Source organism: Oculina patagonica, chromosome 2 (genome assembly GCF_052425735.1).
Source record: "Oculina patagonica isolate OP01 chromosome 2, crgOcupat, whole genome shotgun sequence".
In the NCBI taxonomy this organism is placed as follows: Eukaryota; Metazoa; Cnidaria; class Anthozoa; order Scleractinia; family Oculinidae; genus Oculina; species Oculina patagonica.
This window is the reverse complement of record NC_135759.1, coordinates 26647385-26668568: the sequence shown is the minus strand read 5'-3', so window position 1 is coordinate 26668568 and position 21184 is coordinate 26647385. Positions and strand designations below refer to the sequence as shown.

At 38.1% G+C, this 21184-nt stretch overlaps 2 protein-coding genes across 3 annotated transcripts in view; both read left to right on the top strand.

Annotated features, from left to right (window-relative positions):
• Positions 1 to 2198: 2198 nt before the first annotated feature.
• On the top strand, positions 2199 to 10915 carry LOC144641909 (telomere repeats-binding bouquet formation protein 1-like). 2 transcript variants are annotated; one of them, XM_078500925.1, is made up of 13 exons: positions 2199 to 2306; positions 2419 to 2603; positions 4290 to 4418; positions 4627 to 4752; positions 5208 to 5268; positions 5456 to 5598; positions 5923 to 6048; positions 6334 to 6486; positions 7049 to 7201; positions 7760 to 7830; positions 8398 to 8458; positions 9523 to 9608; positions 10144 to 10915. In XM_078500925.1, the coding sequence occupies exons 2-13, from the start codon at positions 2456 to 2458 to the stop codon at positions 10588 to 10590; spliced, it is 1704 nt and encodes a 567-aa protein (XP_078357051.1). In that variant the 5' UTR covers positions 2199 to 2306; positions 2419 to 2455; the 3' UTR covers positions 10591 to 10915. The 2 variants fall into 2 exon arrangements, with proteins under 2 accessions (XP_078357051.1, XP_078357052.1); XM_078500926.1 differs by having other exon boundaries at positions 2278 to 2302.
• Positions 10916 to 12491: 1576 nt separating this feature from the next.
• Positions 12492 to 21184, top strand: part of LOC144643834 (centrosomal protein of 290 kDa-like) — an 81760-nt gene continuing 73067 nt past the window's right edge. Inside the window, 17 exon segments of the mRNA XM_078503204.1 lie at positions 12492 to 12719; positions 12807 to 12890; positions 13094 to 13157; positions 14032 to 14087; positions 14828 to 14893; positions 15190 to 15255; positions 15732 to 15785; positions 16083 to 16136; positions 16512 to 16610; positions 17249 to 17362; positions 18645 to 18713; positions 18943 to 19032; positions 19321 to 19443; positions 19552 to 19605; positions 19785 to 19848; positions 20416 to 20516; positions 20982 to 21053. Coding sequence (XP_078359330.1) covers positions 12621 to 12719; positions 12807 to 12890; positions 13094 to 13157; positions 14032 to 14087; positions 14828 to 14893; positions 15190 to 15255; positions 15732 to 15785; positions 16083 to 16136; positions 16512 to 16610; positions 17249 to 17362; positions 18645 to 18713; positions 18943 to 19032; positions 19321 to 19443; positions 19552 to 19605; positions 19785 to 19848; positions 20416 to 20516; positions 20982 to 21053 — 1329 coding nt within the window. The 5' untranslated portion in view covers positions 12492 to 12620.

Genomic DNA, 21184 nt, shown 5'->3' with positions numbered 1-21184 from the left:
CTCGAGCACCTGCGCTAATTTCGACCAAAATCCTTGCATTTTGGCCCATTTTGGCTGTGACACATTTTGATTTCGGCCGCCCGCAAGGCTGGTCTCGTTTAAATGCTAACAAGCAGCGCCTAGCCAATCCTTTGGCCGATCGCATGAGTATGGTCGCTCTACCTTCGGCGCAAGGCTGTCAAGACCGACCCGAGCATGACGTGTACGCGTGTATACGTAGTGCTAATTTCAAGCAAAATGCCGGCTTTTTGATCCATTTTGGCTGTTACACATTTTGATTTTGGCTGCCCGTAATGCTAGCCCCGAACAAATGCTTACAAGAGGCAAATAGCCCGTATGGTCGCTCTACCTAGCCTGCGTCGCAAACGTAATCTAACCCCGGCTAGTAACGGACGGACTTAACCAAGGGTTTAGTTTCGTCTGCGGCGCAGGCTACGCTCTACGTACGTACCTTGCCGGCAAGACTGTCAGGACCGACCCGAGCATGACGTGTACTCGTATACTCGTAACGCTAATTTCAAGAAAAATCCCGGCTCTTTTCCCCACTTTGGCTGTAACATATTGTGATGTTGGCCGGCCGCAAGGCTGTACACGATCAAATTCTCACAGAAAGCGCCTAGGCTACAATCATTGACAAAAGTCGTTGGCCCATCCCCCCGTTTCAGTGTTGGATAGCACAATGTGCCCGAAATCCGCGTGCAGTGCGTTTAAGTTTGTGAGAAAAAGTAGGCAGCAACTAAAGGCATTTTTTTTGCATTTTATGCAACATTGCAAATGGGGGAGAGGGGAAATTACATGACTTTTTCATGTTTCAGGTAAGAAAAACAGCAACTGAGCCAAGGTTTTGTTAATGATTGTAGCTCGTTCTTTTGTCTCTTGGCCAGTCGCATGTCGCGTTTTTACACTTACTTTTGGTCAAAATCAAATAAAAATGTGTTACGGTAACGTCAGCCAAAAAGCCGTGATTTTGCTTGAGTTTATTGTGCACACTTCCACACTTAGTTTTGGTCGGATTTGACGACCTTGCCGACAAGATAATTGAACTTGACATGCGGCTGGCCATAGGTATGGACTAAATGCTGTCTGTTTCTTTCCGTTCTTCCGTGTGGTTAGCAGAAATCAAAACTTGTTTCCCAGAGGGGGATAAAACTGGTAGCTTCATGCTATTTTTTTTTTAAATCTTAATAACTTGGTTCAGTGTCATTAAAGATGTGGTGTAAGATAGGAATGAACGTTTATTCGTTTGTCTCACGATAGAATCGCTTTGAGATGTTCATCGATATCGCGTCTGAACTAAGCTTTTATAGATTGTGCTAGCATAATTTTTGGCATAATTGGAGCTAAAAAGCATAATTTGTGAAACGAGCACTGCCACGGCATAATTAGCAATTTTTAGCACTTTTTGGAGCATAAATTCATAAAATGTAGTAAATATGGTGTACTTTCTACAGAAATAAATGAAATTTAGGTAGTTTGTTCTTGCAATGCGTGTTTTAGCTATACAATTGTGATTGTTAAGTCGTTGGAGGCATTTTACAAACGGTTTAGAGATGCGAGCAGCTAATTTGGACAGCTGACGGCCGTGATAAACTGCCATAAACACAAATAAATTTACAACAGTTTATTTAAAAAACATAATTTGGTGTCGTTATTGCGCACCTCTATGTATAGAATCTACGTCATTTTGTGAGCATAATTTCGGAAATCAGAAGCATAATTTGGGAATTCTGGCATAATTTTTGCATAATTTGGCAAAATTTTGAGCACTGCTAGTAGCATATTATGCCACTTTTAGGAGCACAATCTATAAAAGCCTAGTCTGAACCGGGCCTTACAGTCTTCATTTTCTTTATTTTCTCGGAAAAAATCATTTTCCCGGGAAAATGCCACTAAAATGCTCGAATAATGCTCAATGCTTTTGCCTCACTAAAATGCTCGAAAAAATGCTAGCATAATGTACAAAAGCCTAGGCCCAGGGCAGAGTGCAAGGTGAAACATTTGTACTGCAAACGCGTTGGAAACGCGTGCAATCGGTTTTCCCCTGAGGGAAACTCGAGAAAACGCGTTTCTGATTGTCTTGGGGCGTTCAAGTTCGATGCGGTTGTTTGGCGATCCTTGTATGGCCCAGTTCAGAGTGCAAGGTGAAACTTTATTTTAGTTTTTCAACTCTCTCCTCCGCAGAGGAGAGAGGTTTTTCAATGCCAGTTTGTGGAGTTTTGTTCTTGCGCAGGTCGCGGGAAACTGGGTTTCAGTCACCACTAACAGCCATCTTGTTTGTTTCTCTGAAATCGACTGAAAGCAGGTATGTGCGATGTTTAAACTTTTTTTTTTCCTCGAAAGGAGCGGGTTTTTTTTTCCTTTGTTGTTTGTGTGTTAAATTAGGTCTTAACACGACGATTTCCATTTACATTGAATCAGTTTTGAAACAGCAATGAAGTGAAAATCGTACCACATAATGAACGCTGGTAATCATGATCAGTCTGAACTGGAGAAAGAGATTGAAGACGTGAAGCTGCTTGTAGAGTCTATAGAATATCAGAAAGACGACCCATCCCAGCAGCAACAGGCTTTGAGAGCCCTTGGTGAAATTCTCTCTCAAAGTAGTAAGTTTATAATTAACAGGAATTAAGCTAACCTGTGTGTAGCCCGAATTTCAGACATCCCTTCTGTCGAGCAGGCGAGCACAGGGGGATGTCTGAAATTTAGGCTAAACTGTAGTATTGGATTAATTGCCGGATTAATTTGAAAGGTAGAAAATTTTGAAATAGTCTGATGTTTTCCTCCGTTAGTCACGGTTCACTGTTTATTGTTTTAGAAAGCATTTTTTTTTTTTCAGAAGAGTTTATATGCATGACTAGGGTTGGAAAGATAGCTACTTTACACTGTCACTTTTAATCATTGAAACAAGCGTTCAGTGGAGAAAAAGCGCTTTTGTGTTGCTGTAAAAAACGTGAACTCTGTCATACACATCATTTCATTCATTTCAAGTACTTTTTATGCCAATACTAAGCTTACTGTAACAGTTATGTATGGCATTATTCCATTAAAGTCCACACTTCTCTCCCCCTCACCCCCCTCACAGAGGGGGACTTTGGGGTTTTCGGTTTTCGCAACAAAAAACCGCGGTTTTTCGGTTTTGGTGTCTTCTTCGGTTTTCGGGTTTTCCTTCTATTAGCATTTGGTTTTCGGTTTCCGGCAAAAATACTTGCGATTTTTCGAATTTGGTATTTGCTGTGGTTTCCGGTTTTTCCAATTTGGTTTACAGTTTCTTTGAGATCATGGTGGTAGAAAGAAAACCTGCTTTTATATTTAAAATCTTCGCGCCTTTGATAAGCGCTTTCTCCAACAACTTTAGAGACAAAACGACTGTTTTGCAGTCTATTCATAATCCGCCTCGAGGTACCAATTAAGGTTAGAGCTTCGGAATTTGGAATGTTATGTTCGGTTTTCGGTTTTGATTGAAATTCACTTCGGTTTTTCGGTTTTGCATGATTTTTTGTGCGGTTTTTCGGTTTCTTACAGGCCCCAATGCCCCCCTTCTCACAGAGGGCCTTTTGGTTTGAAACCTATGCTTGCTGCTTTATGTCCTTTTGGGACCCACCAACTCATTAGAACTTCGTGATATTCTCTATGGAGTGGTTTTACAACTATCCACCAAAGTGGAGGTGGCTTTTAAGTGGTGGATATTTACTGAGCAGCAAGGTAAATATTCACCACTTGCCACCAACACTGAAGTAAATAGTTTTTTTTAGTATAAACTAAAATAGTGGGATAATATAGGCCAAAAGGATGATTTTTGGCTAGTGTATAATTTTCTGCCAAAGATCACAATTTTCTCACAAGCATTGCTCGGGGTGAACATGGCAAAGGATATCCAGAGTTTGAGTAGCCAATCAGCGTGTGCCAAAAACGCTATCTACTGTTTCAGTATATACTAAATATGGAGATTTTTTGGAACTACTCAATAGAGCACAAGAATAAATGCATGCTCAACTCACGGACTAATAGATGACTAATAGTCAACAATGCAACTTGGGTCAACCAAAGTTTACACACTCACATTTCTTTTATTATCAATTCTCCAGCTCCTACAGTCTCATTGAAATTGGGCCAGCCTTAATTGTGTGCGTTCAGCTCACTGGATTGCAGAATAAGCACAAAGTCCATATGATATGTCACACTTGTGACAAAAGGAAGTTATAGCAGTAAATAATTATTTGAAAAACACTCCTCTCTCAACTTGTTCTCATTACATGAGGCCTTACTTATCACTGTTTCACTTTTCGCAGAAAGGGCACAAGACTATTTTTGTTCATCAAGTGGAGTGGAATATGTACTCAGTCTGTGTAAAACTACAAAAAGTCCTGCCATATCTCAGTCTGCTCTGTATACTTTGGTCATGGCCACAGAAGGAAATGGTGAGTTTTATAAGTCAGCTCAGAACAAACAAAAACATTATTACCGGTATATAAATTTGATATCTCAGTGAAATGATAATGAGGTAATGAGAATTTGCATACAAATTGTTACCTTGAGTTATAGTAAAAGCAAATAAAAGTCAAATGCTTTGTGGGGAATATTGTGTTCTTCTGATTTTAACTTATCCATGTGTGTTTTTTACTTCAGAGTTTTCTAAAAGAACCTTGACAAAAAGGAGTGTATTCCACATGTTGCGATCTAATTTACAAGCCAAGAATAGGACTGCAACAACAACATCAGCTTTTTTGCTAATGACTGTCTGTGATGGCAACTGTAAGAAAACTTTTTCTATTGCATTCATGTAAAAACCTGAACCCTTTCAGGAGCTTCTTGGAAAGCACTGGCCAGGCTGCCAATTTAATATGGCAGTCTCCCCCTTTCCCCCTTCAGGGATCAGTGTAGTCGTCTCATCAACAAACCCAGTTGGCTTTTCTGGCCTTGACAGCTCTAAATGTTTACCTAAGTCTTTGTTTTCATGTGAAATTTCAGCTGGATTTAAGTTCTCTTACAGCCGGTGAAATAAGCCGACAACCGGCTCTTAGCGATAACCCTGCCCCTCACCTCTGTGCAATGCAATAATTTCAGTCAACTATTCTTCAACACAAGTCAAAATATACTTTTAATTATTGAACAATACTGTATACATCTACTATTTTTAATAATTTTATATTTCTTTTAAATTATTGAACTACCGTTTTTTAATCTTCTTGCTTTTCTACCATATGCAGGCGAAGGACAAAATCTTGCGAGAGAAACAAAGTGTTTGCATAGTTTATGTGATCTCTATAAGTAAGTTCTTCTACAAATTTATGCAGTGACCATTAAAGTATTGTACATATTCTTTGCGATGTTCTGTTTTTGTTAACGGAAAATTGTTCATAAATAAAATTCAGATGTGCAGATATGATTTTGTTACTTGTTACATGTTACATGCACTAAATTATATCATTGAATATTTGTTCTTCCACTTATGAAGGAGCTGTCTTCCAATATATAAGCTGTCCTCTTCCGGTGAAGATAGTAGTGAGAAGTGGTTTAATAACATTGAGGAAAACTGTCTTCAGTTGTGGAGTGCTGTAGTTGTTGCATTGCACTCCCTTTTACAAAACCCACAAAATGGTAAGTGATGAACAAAGTTACATTATAACACAAGTCCTCCTATAATTTATTACTGATAAATTTATTTATTGAACAATGAGCCCACGTGAGAAAATATTAAATGAGGCACACAGTCAGGTTGACCTATTGTTTATATACAGTATTTAACTCAAAAATCAAGGATGACTTTTGGGCTCTGAACCAGTCAGACACAGATTCTATGACTGTTTAGCTTCGCTAGAATGTAATGAAAGTCTACTAATGTGTGCTTATAATTATGTTGTTACTTGCATTTCATATAGTGGAGGCATATGTCAAGTGTGCATTTTTTAATTCCATTCACAGCTCAAAATCAGTTACTTTGCTGCCGACTGCTTCCCGTGATAGTGAGTATTCTGCAATCAGCAACAAAACAGCAGAATATCATTCTACCAACAACCAACTTAATTGCAGCAATTGTTTCTAGAAATGGTAGGTACTTGATACATTTGTAATTTATGTAATGTACATCTCCAGAAAATAACCATACCCACCCCATGGAAGGTCATTGGAAATTCTGAGGGGGTGGGGATATATTCTGGAAGGACACAATGGAAATTTAAAATATATTACCTAGCACTATAAATATGTGATGCTGTAGGGAGTGAAATGTATGCAGTGGGCTAGTATGAATTGGTAGCCCTTGCATTGCAGGCCTATATGCTACTTAATAGTGTAATTTTCATTACCCTGACTTATTAATCCATTTGATTTCAGCTGATTGCCAGTCAAAGGTGCGACTGTTGGGAGGCTTGCGAGCATTGATAAATCTTCTGAAAGAGCATGTGGATCTTGAGGAAGCAGCTAATCGACACATTTCCTTTATAGAGCATGTAGTTAACACTGTAGGATCTGCTATCGCAGGCCATGGTAAGTAATGTAATAATAAACTTTATTAAAAACTAGCCATAGTATATTGCAATTCCTGTGTTTTGATTAGTTAACAGGCGGTAAGTGGGCTCATATACCATTGACAACAAATATGGCAGCTGATACGCGTTAACAAGAACAGCCAGGGAGCTCAAGTATTGCAATTCTTTGGGCATTTTTAATAAAACAATCACTCCACTCGCAACTTGGGTCAACTCGGCACTACGCAGTTATCTACCATCTATCTCGGCTAACTACCATCTCATATCTAATGTGCACTCACAGAATGTTGTTAAGTAGCCCATTCTATGCTGTCAGTGTTCAACAAACCTGGGTCATCACTTGCCTCAATATTTGGGTACTGCACAGTCTAAGGGTTTGTTTTCATTTCTGTTTTTAATTTCGTTGATAAGTTGCACTTCGGTAATAGCATACATGAAGTTTTTAAGTCCGCCATTACAGATCATTTCTTTCAAGAATGCTAAATAAACTTTAACGGTTTGGAACAACATCTTGAAGCAATCACACTGTTCAAAGCTGTTTCTTTCTGTGAATGTTTCAGCAAGCTGTCTAGACAGTGCAGCAGACCTTGGCCTTGTGTCTTTACTCATTAAGTGTCTTGACATGAGTAGAACTCCTGGTGTGGATGATGCAGTCGCCAGACAGTTCAGAACTAAGTGTATCGTAACACTTTCTATATGTGTGGACCAAAATGGTGAGGAATTAAATGTACTCTTTATTCTACATTACCGAAACTGTCGACATCTTTGTTTTTGATCGTAGGGGGGAAATTGTAAGCACTGTAAATACGGTTTTGTCAAGTATCAGTATGCTGTTTGTAAATAAATATTTTTTCTCACTGCGGTGTGTCTAAACTTGTCACATGATGCAGCTTTAACTGGGGAATATCAGATGATATTCCCCCAGTTATTAAACTTTGAAAGTGACATTTGCACATTTCATTATCATTCCATTATCATTCTAAAAAATTTGATTAGACAAACAATAACTTGAATGCCAACAGAATTACTCTGTCATTTAAAAGCTTTGAGAAAAGATCTTCCAAAATGAGCAGGCTTGTATAATAATTTTTAAAGAATAATTAATGCAATAGCCTCCATTTGACTTAAAAAATAAGCACTGATATTTGTCCTTGAACATTATCCATTCCTCAATAATCACAGTTTTCCTTAAGGTGCCCTTAATGTCCACAGACAAATATCAGTGCATATTTCCATGTCAAATGTAGGTTATTGTTTATGTATGTCTGCAGAAACACACACACAGCAACTAAGAGAAATGGGAGGTGTGGAACTTTTGGTTGAGCTTCTTACTCAAGAACAGGTACTCACTTAAGGAAAGTTACCTAACATCTATCCAAAGAAGACCAAACACCATAAATTATAACTTTGATTAATTATTATAAAGCCATTCAATATCAATTCAATACATGAAATATAGTCAAAAATCAAACATCCGGAAATCTTTATGAAAGTCTTCAGGCATAGTATAATTATGAAAAATGAAAAAATGAGGCTGAGGCTAATTTTGTTTCATCTGTAACAACTTTTCAGTTGATGTTTCTTGGTGAAATTTGTGTCAGCTATCATGCAATATCTGTTCTATTGCGCTGGTTTTGGAAAAAGAAAACGTTTTTTTTGAAAACCTATGGGAACGTTATAATTGATTTTTTTTTCAGACAGAAATAAGTTCAAATCCTGAGTATACTCACCAATTGACCAAACGCACCATTTCACTATGTTTTGGTTAAATGAGTCTTTAATATCTCTATTAGCACCAAGTTAATAACTCAGTGAGTTCACTCTTGTTTATAGGTAAGCTGCCAATAGCTGGCCGGCTTTGATATTGCTTCCTTGTGCCATTTGTCATCATCTGTTTGTTTCCCTTTAGTCTGAAGAATTTAGAAGAGTTGCAATCTTTGTTCTTCATTGCATAACTGGAAAGTCTCAAGGTATAGTTATGTACAGCTTAACTTCTAGTGGTTCAAACTCAGTATTGTCGGATGATTGCAGTTTTATCCAGGCATGGTGCAGCTCTTGAGATTGACTGAAAAATAATGGTGAAACATTTGAACGTTTGAAGTATGTATAAAACAGAGTTCACGTAGTCAACACGATCACGACTCTTTGCCTACTTAGTCGTAAAAAGCTAACACTCACCTTTCATTTGTAAAATGTGGGATATAAAAGGGTAGAAACGATCAAATTTGCTGGGCTTGTTTATATTTAAGTAAATGTGTACTTCCAGTGCATTTAGTGATGCTCTGTGTATTATTTATATCGTTTCACTTTTCCCCTTGGTTTCTCCTTCACACGATCGAGTACTGTAGTTGTTATCTTTTGATCCCTAATTTACTCACGAGTTGTTATCTACACACTCCCATTCACAACACGTACTTATTCTGCACAGCAGGCCACGTTAAAGAAATTATATCGTGCACGTGTCCTTTCTCCAAGCGTACGTCTTGTATTAAGACATTTATCCGTTGAAGAACCATATATGTAAAAAAAAACTTAGTGATAATGCCAAGTTTGGAGGGGAACGGTCGAAAAGCTGGCTAAACCGATGCATTGCAATATTTACAGCAATATGGCAACTCTTGTCCTACAGTCATACAAACGCATATATATTGTTCAGTTTTTAACATGCTCCTTTCATATGTACCATGCACACAATTACTTAATGTCACACTAGCTGTCCATGAATTTTGACATGCTAAATTTCTTTTTGAAGAATGTATGCTTTGTGGTGGGATCAACGATCGTCGACGTTAACAAAGATCACCCTGTATTTAATTATTGCCACTTTGAATTGATCCCTTCACGTTAACAATGTTCACACCTTTTTATGTGGTTCAATTGCATTAAATTACCACTCGTTCCTCAAGTACAGTGGTATGCATTACTGACCAGCATTCCACAGATTAATTAAATATACTGCCCGCCGTTTTCCCCACAAATTCACTTTCTTCATGTTATAACGATTGTAACTATTTTATAATGTTCCCTGTGGCAGGTGGAAAAAAATCGCTACAAGACAAAAGAGACGAAACAGGAGAGCCGTCCCACATTGAAACAAACTCAGAGAACGACTTCAGCCAGGTAAAGTTACCGTGAATCTCGATATGAAGGTAACTTTGTACATCGCACAATCAGATATCCTCAATATACCGTGACATCGCTCCTTTTTACAACATGGTTTCTCGGAGGTAGGGGGGACTCTATATAGCATGACGCTGATGCTTGTCACGTTTAGGAGGTTGAAAATCGTGTTTTAAAACCTCTTATGGTGTTCTTTTCAAACTTTCATAGCCGCTACGTTAGACTAAGTGTGTATTATGATATCGTTTTAGTATGATGTGTAGTGTGGTCGTCCGGCTGAGGATAACGTTTCGACAACTTTTAAAAAGCGAAAGTCGCAAGTCGGAGTTTTTATTGGTACCTCTTAGACTGATACGTCGACGAGCATAATACATTCCCGTCACTTTATGGAGTCCCCTATGTACTGCCTAGTTTGTCATAAATTGACTGTCCACATACTATGGTCTAAGTAAGTCCCGGAGAAGTAAGTGCAGTTTATGTTCCCTTTTTAATCTCACTAAAGCCAAACAACCTTCATGTCATGTCTACGTTGCAGGTTACTTCTCCAACTCGAGAAGCTGAAACACAAACCGACCATCAAAAAACCCAAACAGTCCGCACAGTAAGGCAGTGCAGTAGTGAGACAAGGGAAACTGTACAAGCCAGTGAAATGATACAAGGAAACTCACAAAGTGGTCCTAAGGCAAATCAACGAAAGAAACGTTTTGTGTCCACGAAAGTGTTGCAACCGCTCACAAGATCAAAAACTTCTCAGTCAAAAACTACACGCGAGGAGCCATCAACGAAGCGAAGGAAGGACTATGTTGCTAGACCGTGTGCGTCTACAAGTCAAGATGTAACGGAGTGTGAAGCTTGTGAAAAAATTCTTAACAGCAGGAACTTTGTGAAGACGTTGAGACAGTCTTCAAATCTTTGCTCATATCACCGTGAACTGGATAAGTTTCTGCATCAGAAAATCAATGATCTGAAAAGGCGGAGATAGTCATTCTCTTGGAAAAAGGAGCGGGAGAGAGAAAGCAACTAAAAATATTGGAAAATGGAACCAAATTAAATTCATTCATTTTTTATCAACAGAGGCTTAGAGCCATTTTAAACACTTTTTACCAGACAATGTCCAAGGTAAAAGCTTTGAACTGAAGCTGTTTGATATTTCTGCTTTTACATGCAAAAAAAAAAAAATGAATAAATATAAAATGTAGAAAAAATTTCGGGGACTCTGATTTTTCCTCCGCTCGTGACATAATGAATATTTTGTTTTTATCATTTATCACCGAGCTTAAAATAAATTATCTTTATTATTTATCTTATTACAATGTATTGGCAATTCTGCAATTAACTAATGAAATTGTGGAAAGGTCATTCAGTTTCCTTATCGACAAAAATAATCAAACGCTTGTTGTGCTATCTCGAATTACAGAGTTTGCCTCACCTCAGTATTTATATTTCACTTTCGGTAATATATCTTTGTTGTGTGTGACCCAGGTACGCATCAGTCTGCTCACAGAGGTGTAACAAAAACTTGCACGATATTCTTTTCTTGACCGTTTTCCCGCGAGGGACACCCTCAACCTCGAGCTTGAATCCTTTCAGACCGCTTTCAGATCAAAACGTTCTTCCGATTGGCAGAATATAGCATGTTTGGTCCTTTTTTAGCCCGAAACCCCTCGGAAACCTGAAACTAAAACCTCCACAGGAACAGGGACATTGAAGAACTTCCCTCTCACTTTTTACCGTTACTATTGTACCCTCGTGCAAAAAGAAAAAAATATATAAAAGATAAAGTTAAAAGCCCTCCTTAAAGCGACAAACGCGTTCTATACAACAGTCTACTGACATGCCCCCGAGAAAGAAGAAAATAAGACTACCGCTGATAAGTTCACTTATAATTACAGTCACGAGCATAAGTCCATTTTTCAAACATGTTCAAACTACTTTAATCTACCTTTTTTCATTGCCTCGAAAAGACCACCCCTCCACCCTTTTTTCCACTGGCGGAAAGTCTCCTAGTGGGAAATACTTTTCTTTCACTAGTACTCTTTTGACTATTTATTCAGAAAGAATCAAAAAGCCCCCACCCCCCTCCCCCCGTTCGATTTTTCTTGAGGAACTTTTACTTGGTTACTTTATGATTAGGGTCTGGAAGAGAGGGTCTTCATCCCGCAGTCCCGCTCCTTTTTCACGTGAATTCCGCATTTTGCACTTGTTTCCATCGCTATCCCAAATCCCGTTTTTTCTTTCCACACATCACATTGAAAGGGCTATTTTCTGCAAAAGCTAATGAATGTAAAATGTAGATATTGCTATGCACCTTGCGTCCTCAGGAAAAAACGTTTCAATGCCACTGCCTGTCTATTGCATCCTTGAAATAGTGACCTTGAGGTTTCCTCCGAGTCCTTAATTTACCCCTTGCGATTTTTTCTAACCCAGTGAAGGTTTCAAGTGCTTCTCCCAAATTCCCGACAGACAGGCCAAAAAAAAAATCCCGCATGCCATGTCCAAATTTTGGTAAATGGCGCTTCCTGAGGACCAGTCAAATCGTCAAATCCCGTATCCCGTCAAGATACTTTGCCTTTTCCGGAATCCCGCACCGTATTTTGGTCAAATCCCGGATCCCGAAATAAAAATGCTTTTTCACCCGCCACCAAACATAACCTGCGAACGCCTGATCGCAGGTTACACCAAACTACCGCAACTACTTTTCTTGCAAACCCTTTTCCCCACATTCTACCTGGTGTAACACAACATGAATTTTACTCGGTAAAATTACCCATGAGCCACAACATTGCTTGAACTAAACACTTTTCTCATTGGCTGATTGTTTTGCGACCGACCAATAGCAGCTTCTGTCATATCTCAGTCACCAGGAATGTTTGTAGATTTCAAAAATGGCGGCGCGCGAAGACCACAACAAAATATTTTATGGCGTTAGGACACTGATCCCTGCAAATTTTGTCTAATTCGTTTGTAGAAAGTCTATAAAAATAAAAAAAAGATATATTTTCACGTTTCAAAATGCCGCCCTTAGACTGGGGAAGAATTATGGGCGCAGATCTGGAAGCACTTCGAGAAGATCTAGATGCTGCTGATGAGATGTACGGAGCCTTGGAGATGGTAAACTACAAACATTTGCATCGTTACTTGCTTTTAGATTCTCGCATATGGAGGATATTAAGTCAATGTTATTTTATTTATTTCAAGGGCTCAGTTAATCCGGATTCGGAAGAAGCTGTGGATATCAACAAGATGATTAAACTGTTTGAGGTTACCAAGACTATTATGAAGGTATTAAATTACTACTTTAAGTAGTTTGTTGATAAGTAAGTTAAGTTCATTTATTTCATTTGAGTCTGTATATATTAAAATCTGTGTATAATACTTCAGAGAGAGTTCTATAGGGAACATAAAACTGTACAAGGTGTACTGGAACGACAACATTAGTTGATTTCGTTGATTAACTGTGATTATCTACATGTTTTTAACAACAGGTTAAATCATTACAAGCTGAGCTGGCTGAAGAATTGGCAGCTAAAGGTGGAGGTGCAGAAAGAGGTGCAATTTTCAATGAGTTTTTTTTTTGTTTATTTATTTTTTATGCACCTGTCAATGTTAAGTCCCAGGGGGGGGGGGTGGGGGTGGGGGGCAATCCCCAGGAATTTGACATCGTGAAGCTCTCCCAGGGTAGGAATTTTGACATCTAAAATGGTGTGCTGGACTAAAAATTTAAGAAGAGATATGGGAAATTTGACATTCACAGGTGCCCAGGGGTGGGGAATTTGACTCTGGCTTCCACGAAAATGTCAAAATCCCCAGGGTCTGCCTGCCCCCCCCCCACCCTGGGGCTTAACATTGCCAGGTGCATTATTTCGCCCTGTAAAATCTATAGTTGATGTATTCGACAATCTCCTTATATATTTTTTAAACATTGTTAGAAAGTGCTAGCTCAATGGAATCATGGACTGTACATTTCCCGGCCAATTTGAAGCTGTACCTTTATATGCAGCTATGTGCACAGTCCCCCTTTTCGACAATTTTTGAATGCAAAAAATACATAGTGTGTATGCCCTTTTGGCTGTGTTGATGCAGCTATAAGGCCATATTGCTACATCAATGACTACACGGCTATACGGCAACATGTCTACTTGGCTATGTGGATATGTTGTTGCGTGGCTATGGCGCCATGTAGCCACATAGCCATGTACTATTGTAGGTTTATTCTGTCTTAAGGTTTAATCCATTTCTAGCCCGGATTTAACCTGAAAATGGATTTAGCCTGCAACATAGCCACATAGCCACAATATCAAGAGGTATTTTGGTGTGGCCAGGTATTTTGCAGTTAAGCCTGTTTCAGTTTTTATCCCTTTAGTACCCTTTGTGTTGGTAAACACCTTGCTTCAAATCAAAGGATTTTTTTTTCTCTTGACAGAACAAGAATTAATGGATGAAATTGCCCATTTAGAAAGAGAGGTTCAACAATACAGGGTAAGAACTTTTTCTGGGCAATACCCTGAAGTATGAGGGGGGTAAACGGTCCTTTAAAAATACCTATGGCACATAATAATTTAAAGTCAACTTTTACGGATCTTGTTATTTGAATTTTTTTTGAGGCTGTCTCAGGGCCACAGAAAAGATATTAGACAAGTCAAGATTGCAAAGTCTTACATTTACAATGCGCTACCCAACCCTTATCATAATTTGTTGTGTACAGAAAAGTTACATGATTGTAAAATTTTCAAGGTCAGGTATGCAAAGAGTTTCTCTTCCTTTTTGCTGTCTTGCCATAAAGTAGATCCCCAGAGGGGGGGGGGGGTCTTAAGAAAAATCCTTTCCATGAGGGAGGTATTGATAGAAGAAGAAGATAAGAAGAAGATAAGAACTTTAATAGTAATCTCCCCATAGGGCTTTTCAGAAACTATTTACAATAAAAAAATAAATCTACTTAACACTAATATTTACAAATAAAATTGAAAACTAAATAAAATAATGGTTAAGGTTTAAAAGAAGATGATCCCTAAGCTTTGATTTAAAAGAGTACAGAGATTTAGCGTTTTTGATTTTAATATCAAGGCTGTTCCACAGGTTTACGGCTCTGTCTCACGTGAACATGTGCGCCGTATAGTTCTATTGTTACCACAGGTGGATAATGGAACTACACAGTAACAAAACATGTGTAATGAATAATTTATTTAGTAACATTTTTTGGTTGTTGTCTGTGTTTGTAGAAATATGAAGGTGCTGGAGGGGAGGATTTTATGAGAGAAATTCAGCAAATTGAAAGCAGGAGGAGGGTGTGTATTGTCTTACATAATTTATATTATAATGTCACCTACATGTACAACATTTTCAATATCTAGAAATTAAGTAACTTAAGCCTGTGATCATACTTAAGCAGCCTACGTACAAATCTGAGCTGGAACTTAATTATTGCAAGATATATTAAATAAAAAAGTTTAACTTTTTACAACTGAGGTAAAATAACTTGGATGTACATATTAAGATTATGTCAGTATACACTGTTTCCCCAAATAAGTGACTGTAAATGCCAATTTGATGTTGCCTTGCACATGTTATGTTATCATCATAGGCTTTGGAACAAGAGTTAAATGAAAAAGAGGAAGCCTTCTACCGAGAAAAAAACAAAAATGATCAGGTTGGTAGATTAATAATTTTCACATTAACGTATTTGAATTATGACAACAGTGCAGCTCTAGCAGCTGGATTTGCCTTTGAAATTTTTCAGGTATAGAACCTGTCTAAACAGTGTTTAAGTTTAAAACGGGGGGGGGGGGGGGTCTCTGGTTAAAATTCAGTCATTGTGGTTTACATATCTATTGACTGACTAGGATTCCTGGAACCAGCTAGCCTGCAAGCAGTTTCTTTTTGGTGGCAATGCACAAACAGTGAAGCAAGTGGGCAAGCGAAGCAGGCCAGCAAGCAAATTTGCTGAACATTGCTTGTGGGTTCACTGTGCTCGCCCCCAGCATGCTGCCCCCCAAAAGAGCTTGCTTGCAAGCGTTCTGAAATCCTGTTACAACCATTTGTGGTAATTATAAGAAGTACTAACATTTCAAATAACTAATTTATTAATTAAAAAATAATTAATATATTTTGTCTTGCTTGTTTTAGATGACTGCCAAACTGGATGAAGCTGAAAGAGAAAACAAGACCTTGAGAAGAGATGTGAGACACTGCACTCTAGATTTTTAAGCCATTTTTTTAGTAAACAATTGAGATGGACTGTGAACAACAAATCAGGCAAAAATTAATGTTGGCTTAATTTTTAATTCTGTGCCATTTGGGGCAAAACTAAAGAGCTTAACATGTGTGAATACTTGTAGTTACCGGTATCTGCATGTTATCAATTGCTTTTAAAATATGTCATTCCACAGTATTCAGAATCTGTCCCCATTACTTTTTTAAACTGCCAACTGTATTTGAATTTCAGTAAAATGATTGTTATTTTTTCGATTTGAAAAGGTGGAAAGGAGCAAGATGGATTTGAGAGACTTACAACGTCAAATTGAACAACAGGTACACACAACCAACTTGTGCAAAATATGAAATGCCATCTGACCAATTTGAGGTGGGGAATATGAAACATTAAGGAGGGAGGTGTTTTACTTAACCTAGTAATATACAATGCAATTAGTATTATTTTCACAAATATATGGGCAATGAAAATGACTTATACTGACGCCAGCAAGTGAGAATGACAAGATGCAAATGAAGCTGTCATTTCACACTCAAAACAATACCTGTGTTAAAAATATTGCCCCCCCCCCCTCCCCAAAACAAAATTTAAATGAGAATGTGTTATCAAGTGAATGTCAAATATAAACCCTCATTTTAGAAGTTTGCTTGAAATATTTAGAACTTATTATTATTTTAAAACATTTTTTTATCTAGAGAGACAGCATGGTGATACGCCGTGGAGAAGATTCAGAATTTAAAGACAAGATGTCAAAGAAAAATAAGGAGTTAACTGAATATCTTGATGAAATAAGGGTAAATACCATAAACAGTTACTGTTAACTATTTTTTTGATGAGATCAGCACATATACAACAAGCTATACATGTAGTTAATACTCTATCATTACAGTGCACATACATGTAGACCTGGTTGTTGAGAAATACTATAAACCATAAAAAATATGACCCAGAGTCTTTCTAGGAAACATGTGGACAATACTCTTAGCTTGTTTGCATATTTCTAAGAGGTCGTGAACATACATGTACACTAAGGGGTGGTGAATGGTCCTTCAAAAAAATGCGTGTCTCACAAAATTTTAGCCAAATTTCAGGCCTCTCATCGTCTCAAATTTTTCTTTGACGCGTTCTCTGAGTCTTGATTTCTTTTGCAAGGCTAATTTTAAAGGTCTCGGGCTCGCAGAAAAGATCTCAGTCTCAGCGTTTTGCAAAGTCTGGCATTTACCATTTGACACCCTTACACTAGTAGAAGTGTTTACCAAGATCAACACTGAGATGTGATCATCACTCTAATTAAGTCTTCCCATAATCCTGTAAGGATGCATCATTTGTGTTTTATGCTTTTGCACATGTCTATATCCTAATTATTTCATAAAATACTAAATAATAACATAACTGTTCTTACTGCATTCATCTTGACATGACATCTTGCTAGATTCTTCAAGAAGCTAATGATGAATTAGAAGATCGCATCAAAAGTGCTGAGAAAGAACTTGAAGAGTCAACGGCCGAAATGAACAAGATGACAGATGAGTACACCAAACTTAAGGTTTGCCTGTATTAAGTATATTAAGCCTTTAATTTAGATATCCTTAAATATTTGTTAGCCATACCAAGTTTTTCTGCAGTAGACATGACTGTTATCAAACATAGCAAGAGTTATGCATAGTTTTCTTTGGGAGCGATTACTTTGTGTCATCTCAACCCTCCAAGTTTACTTGTTTCCTAAGTGGCCATTTGGCCACCAACTACTCAAGTTTTGGTCGCCAGTGAAAAATTTTAGTCACCAAATTAAGCTGATGCTTTCAATCATTCCTCTCAATTTTAGTCGCCAGGGGTTGACCTTGGTTCAAATTTAGTCGCCAGCTCCAAAGTTTTAGTCGCCATGGCGACTAAAATGGTCTTAACTTGGAGGGTTGCATCTTTAATTTGATTTCAAGGTCTGGAGGTATCCAGTTTGTAATGAGTGGAGGGGACAGCAGGGTGGGGTGTGAACCCAGAAGTAGAGGGGGTAGCAACTCTACTTTTGGAAAAGGGAGGGTGGGAAGAAGGGTTCCCAAGGTGACAGAAGACTCAATGATAATGATAATCAATGATAATCAATTTATATAGCGCATTTTTCATATGTAATGTTCAAATGCGCTGTACACATACTGTAATTTACTACACAAAGGTCAGACCACAACACTGGGAACTTCGTGCCCTACTCTTTGCGAATAGTGCGTGGGTTCTTTAAGGTCCCCTGTTATAAGACTGAGGATACAGGAGACGGGACCTACGGTTTATCGTCCTTTTCCGAGAAGACTAGAATGTCTAACCATTTGCTGATGTAATTACAAAGGCAGCACATTCTTAAGTTATTTTAAGACCCTGAGTGTTGGTCCGGACTGGGGTTCGAACCCACGACCTCCCGCACAGCAGTCCGGCGCTCTACCAACTGAGCTAACCAGGCGGCGACTGGGGAAATTTGGAAAAAAATTGCACCATTGTGTAATATTTTGCTTTAGAGAAGTAACAAGGGGTGGGAACCTGTAAGGTAGGGTCAGGAACTGGGAATTAGAGGTACAGGAAGTGGGTAGTTTAGGTAACCCTGCCCCCCCCCCCCCAGCACTCTGATGTGGCAGCTTTCTATAATACATTGTAAGTTATATAATTGATTTTTAGTCCTAAGTGACTTTTAAAACCAAATTAGCCAGTTTGTTTAAGCTTGGCTGTGTGTTTTGGATAGGAGTCCTAGTTAATTATGACTGTCACAGTGTTTTTTATTTTTATTTTTAATGGCCTGTGATTTATGTTGTATACACTTGGCTGTTCTTGTTATTCTGTTGCAGACTATACTACAACAGTCAGACCTGATCATTGACGACATGAGAAAAGAAAGAGATGCCCTCAGAGCACAGGTCACTACACCTCAAATTCTTCAACATATTGCTGGGCCAGATTTTGTAATCTAACTGGACCATAAATATAATTGGGGAGCTGTATCAATCCAAAAAAAATTATGGTGTCATATAGATAAAAAAGATGACCGTTTTGAATAGTAACACACAGTTGTTATTCTTGTACAAACAATTACTTTGCACATGTTTCATTTTTATTTATTTCATCTAGTTTTGCTTGTTTGATTAGGTTCAAGACCTCAGGGTACAGTTTGCGACTAAAACAGACACTGACGACCAGATCATGGTAGCGGTTAATGCCAAAGTGGATGAGTGGAAGGTTTGTAAAGTCCAAACTAAAACATCACATATTTTATTAAATGAGTGTTATCCTTAATAAACAGTTACTTATAAATAATATTTTTTTATTCATAAAACAATTTGCCCATGGCAGGTGATAACACAATTATATTATATACCCTCTACAACTGGGGTAATTCTACCAAACTCAACCTATGCATTGACAGTGTATTTATCTAATATCCTGTGAAATATTATGCACGTAGTAACATAAAATGTAAGTGCCAACTTGAATCCATTTTGTTAATATTAAAGAATCTTTTTGCAGGCGGTACTTGCAGCAAAGGAGATTGAACTAGAGCAGTACAAGTCCTTAGTGCAGGAACTAAAACAACAAGTCACAGGACTTCAACTTGACACAGACAAAACATCTCTGGCAATGCTGCAACAGGTATGTACAGCAATGCTTCTACATTTTTACACATAACATACATCAAGTGAATTGTACCAATGTTACATTGTCAATAAAATTAATTTATGTTTGAATTTTCTCCAACAGGCAGTGGTGGAAAAAGATGAACAGATTGAAAAACTCAAAAAGGAACTAGAAAAGGTATCTTTTGTAGCCTTATCTACAATAACTCGCGGTTATGAAATATATTATAGCCAAGTAGAGGCCCATGCATTCAAACTACTGGCTGAGGATTGTTTTACTAGATCAACATATCTTTCTAGATCTACATATCTTTTATGTTCTTATTTGTATTTCTTCTGAACTCTGCTTGGCTGTAGGCAACAAGTGAGATGCATGGACTCGCTTCATATGTGGACGAAGTCAAAGCCTTAACAGAAAAAGGTATGTGCAATCAACTTTTTTGTTAATAACTGTTTGTCATGACTGTGATGCATGCAAGGTAGAGCTGCAAGCTGCAAGAGCAACCATTAGCCAATGCATGCAAAGGGCTCCATACTTATGATATGAGGCCTACAAATTCTATCCAATATTAATTATTTGAAGCTGACATTATAGTGAGTCTACAGGGAATGAAAAAATAACGAAAATTGATGCAAAATCAAGCCGGAATGCTTATGGAATGTAAAAATAAACAAATCTTGCACTTCTGTTTCAAAAAACTTGGGCAAGACCTGCTTGTATTTATGACGTTGCCATGGCAATGTCAAATATCATGGAAACCTAGTTAACATATCAAAATGTCCGCAAAGGATGAATGAACAGCTACTGAAAGTTTTAGCATTGTAGAGTAAATACTTTTTTCGAAATTTGGAAAAAACCTCATGGGGGGGGGGGGTGGCATCCACCCCCCACCCCCCTTGTACGTCCGAGGGTTAAACAATTATTGCTAACACTTTATTGCTATCCTTTAGCGTAAAGGTTGACAATTTAACACTTTTGTTTTTCTAGGTGTTCCATCAGCATACCAACAGAAGAGAATCAAAGAGTTAAATAGCACATTACAAAGGGAACAGCTGGAAACTCTGCAAACAAAAGACAGAATGATAAATGTAACAACCCAAGGCATCTTCATTAATTTATAAAAATGTTATACGATTTAACAAATCCTGCTTATCTTAAGAAAAATTGCTCACAGTTAAATCCAGTTCCTATGGCATGAAGCCACAGAGAATACCTGGGATCTAGTCAGTCACAGATAATTACCCCCCACCTCTCCCTCCCCCCCCCCCCAACACCACATTGTGAAGGCAGATGCACAACTTTTTTTTGGTATCTATTGTCTTACCTGGCTGGATAGAGAGACACTGCATGGGCTTTGTACTCTTTATGTTGTGATCTCAAGTCTGGTACATGTGAGCTGACTGTTACCTGCCCATCAAACCTGAAATGGAGTTGACAATCACTCCCACCAAACAACCATAGAGGGACTCGTCTGGTGTTTGTTATTATGACATTATTATGATTACCAACAACTTTACAGCCCTCTCCTTTAAATCTTTGTTTCTCGTGAACAGGCAGAAACAGCTGCAGCCATGAAGGACAAGCAGTTAAATGATCTGTTGGCTCGAATGATGCAATATGAGAGGGTAATTAAAAAAATATGTATGTTTGCAGATCTTATTGATATCAATATCAGGCCCCTCTCATTTTTTCACAATATTGTAAAATTTACAGTCACTTGTTATGCATCTGTAACATGACTGTCTGCAGGGCTCAA

Excerpts from the sequence above, each read along its gene's own strand:
- LOC144641909 (XM_078500925.1), top strand. The coding sequence starts at position 2,456 with ATGAACGCTGGTAATCATGATCAGTCTGAACTGGAGAAAGAGATTGAA. Across the intron at positions 4,753-5,207 it reads GACTGTCTGTGATGGCAACT|GCGAAGGACAAAATCTTGCG; the intron begins GTAAGAAAACTT and ends TACCATATGCAG. Across the intron at positions 6,487-7,048 it reads ATCTGCTATCGCAGGCCATG|CAAGCTGTCTAGACAGTGCA; the intron begins GTAAGTAATGTA and ends TGAATGTTTCAG.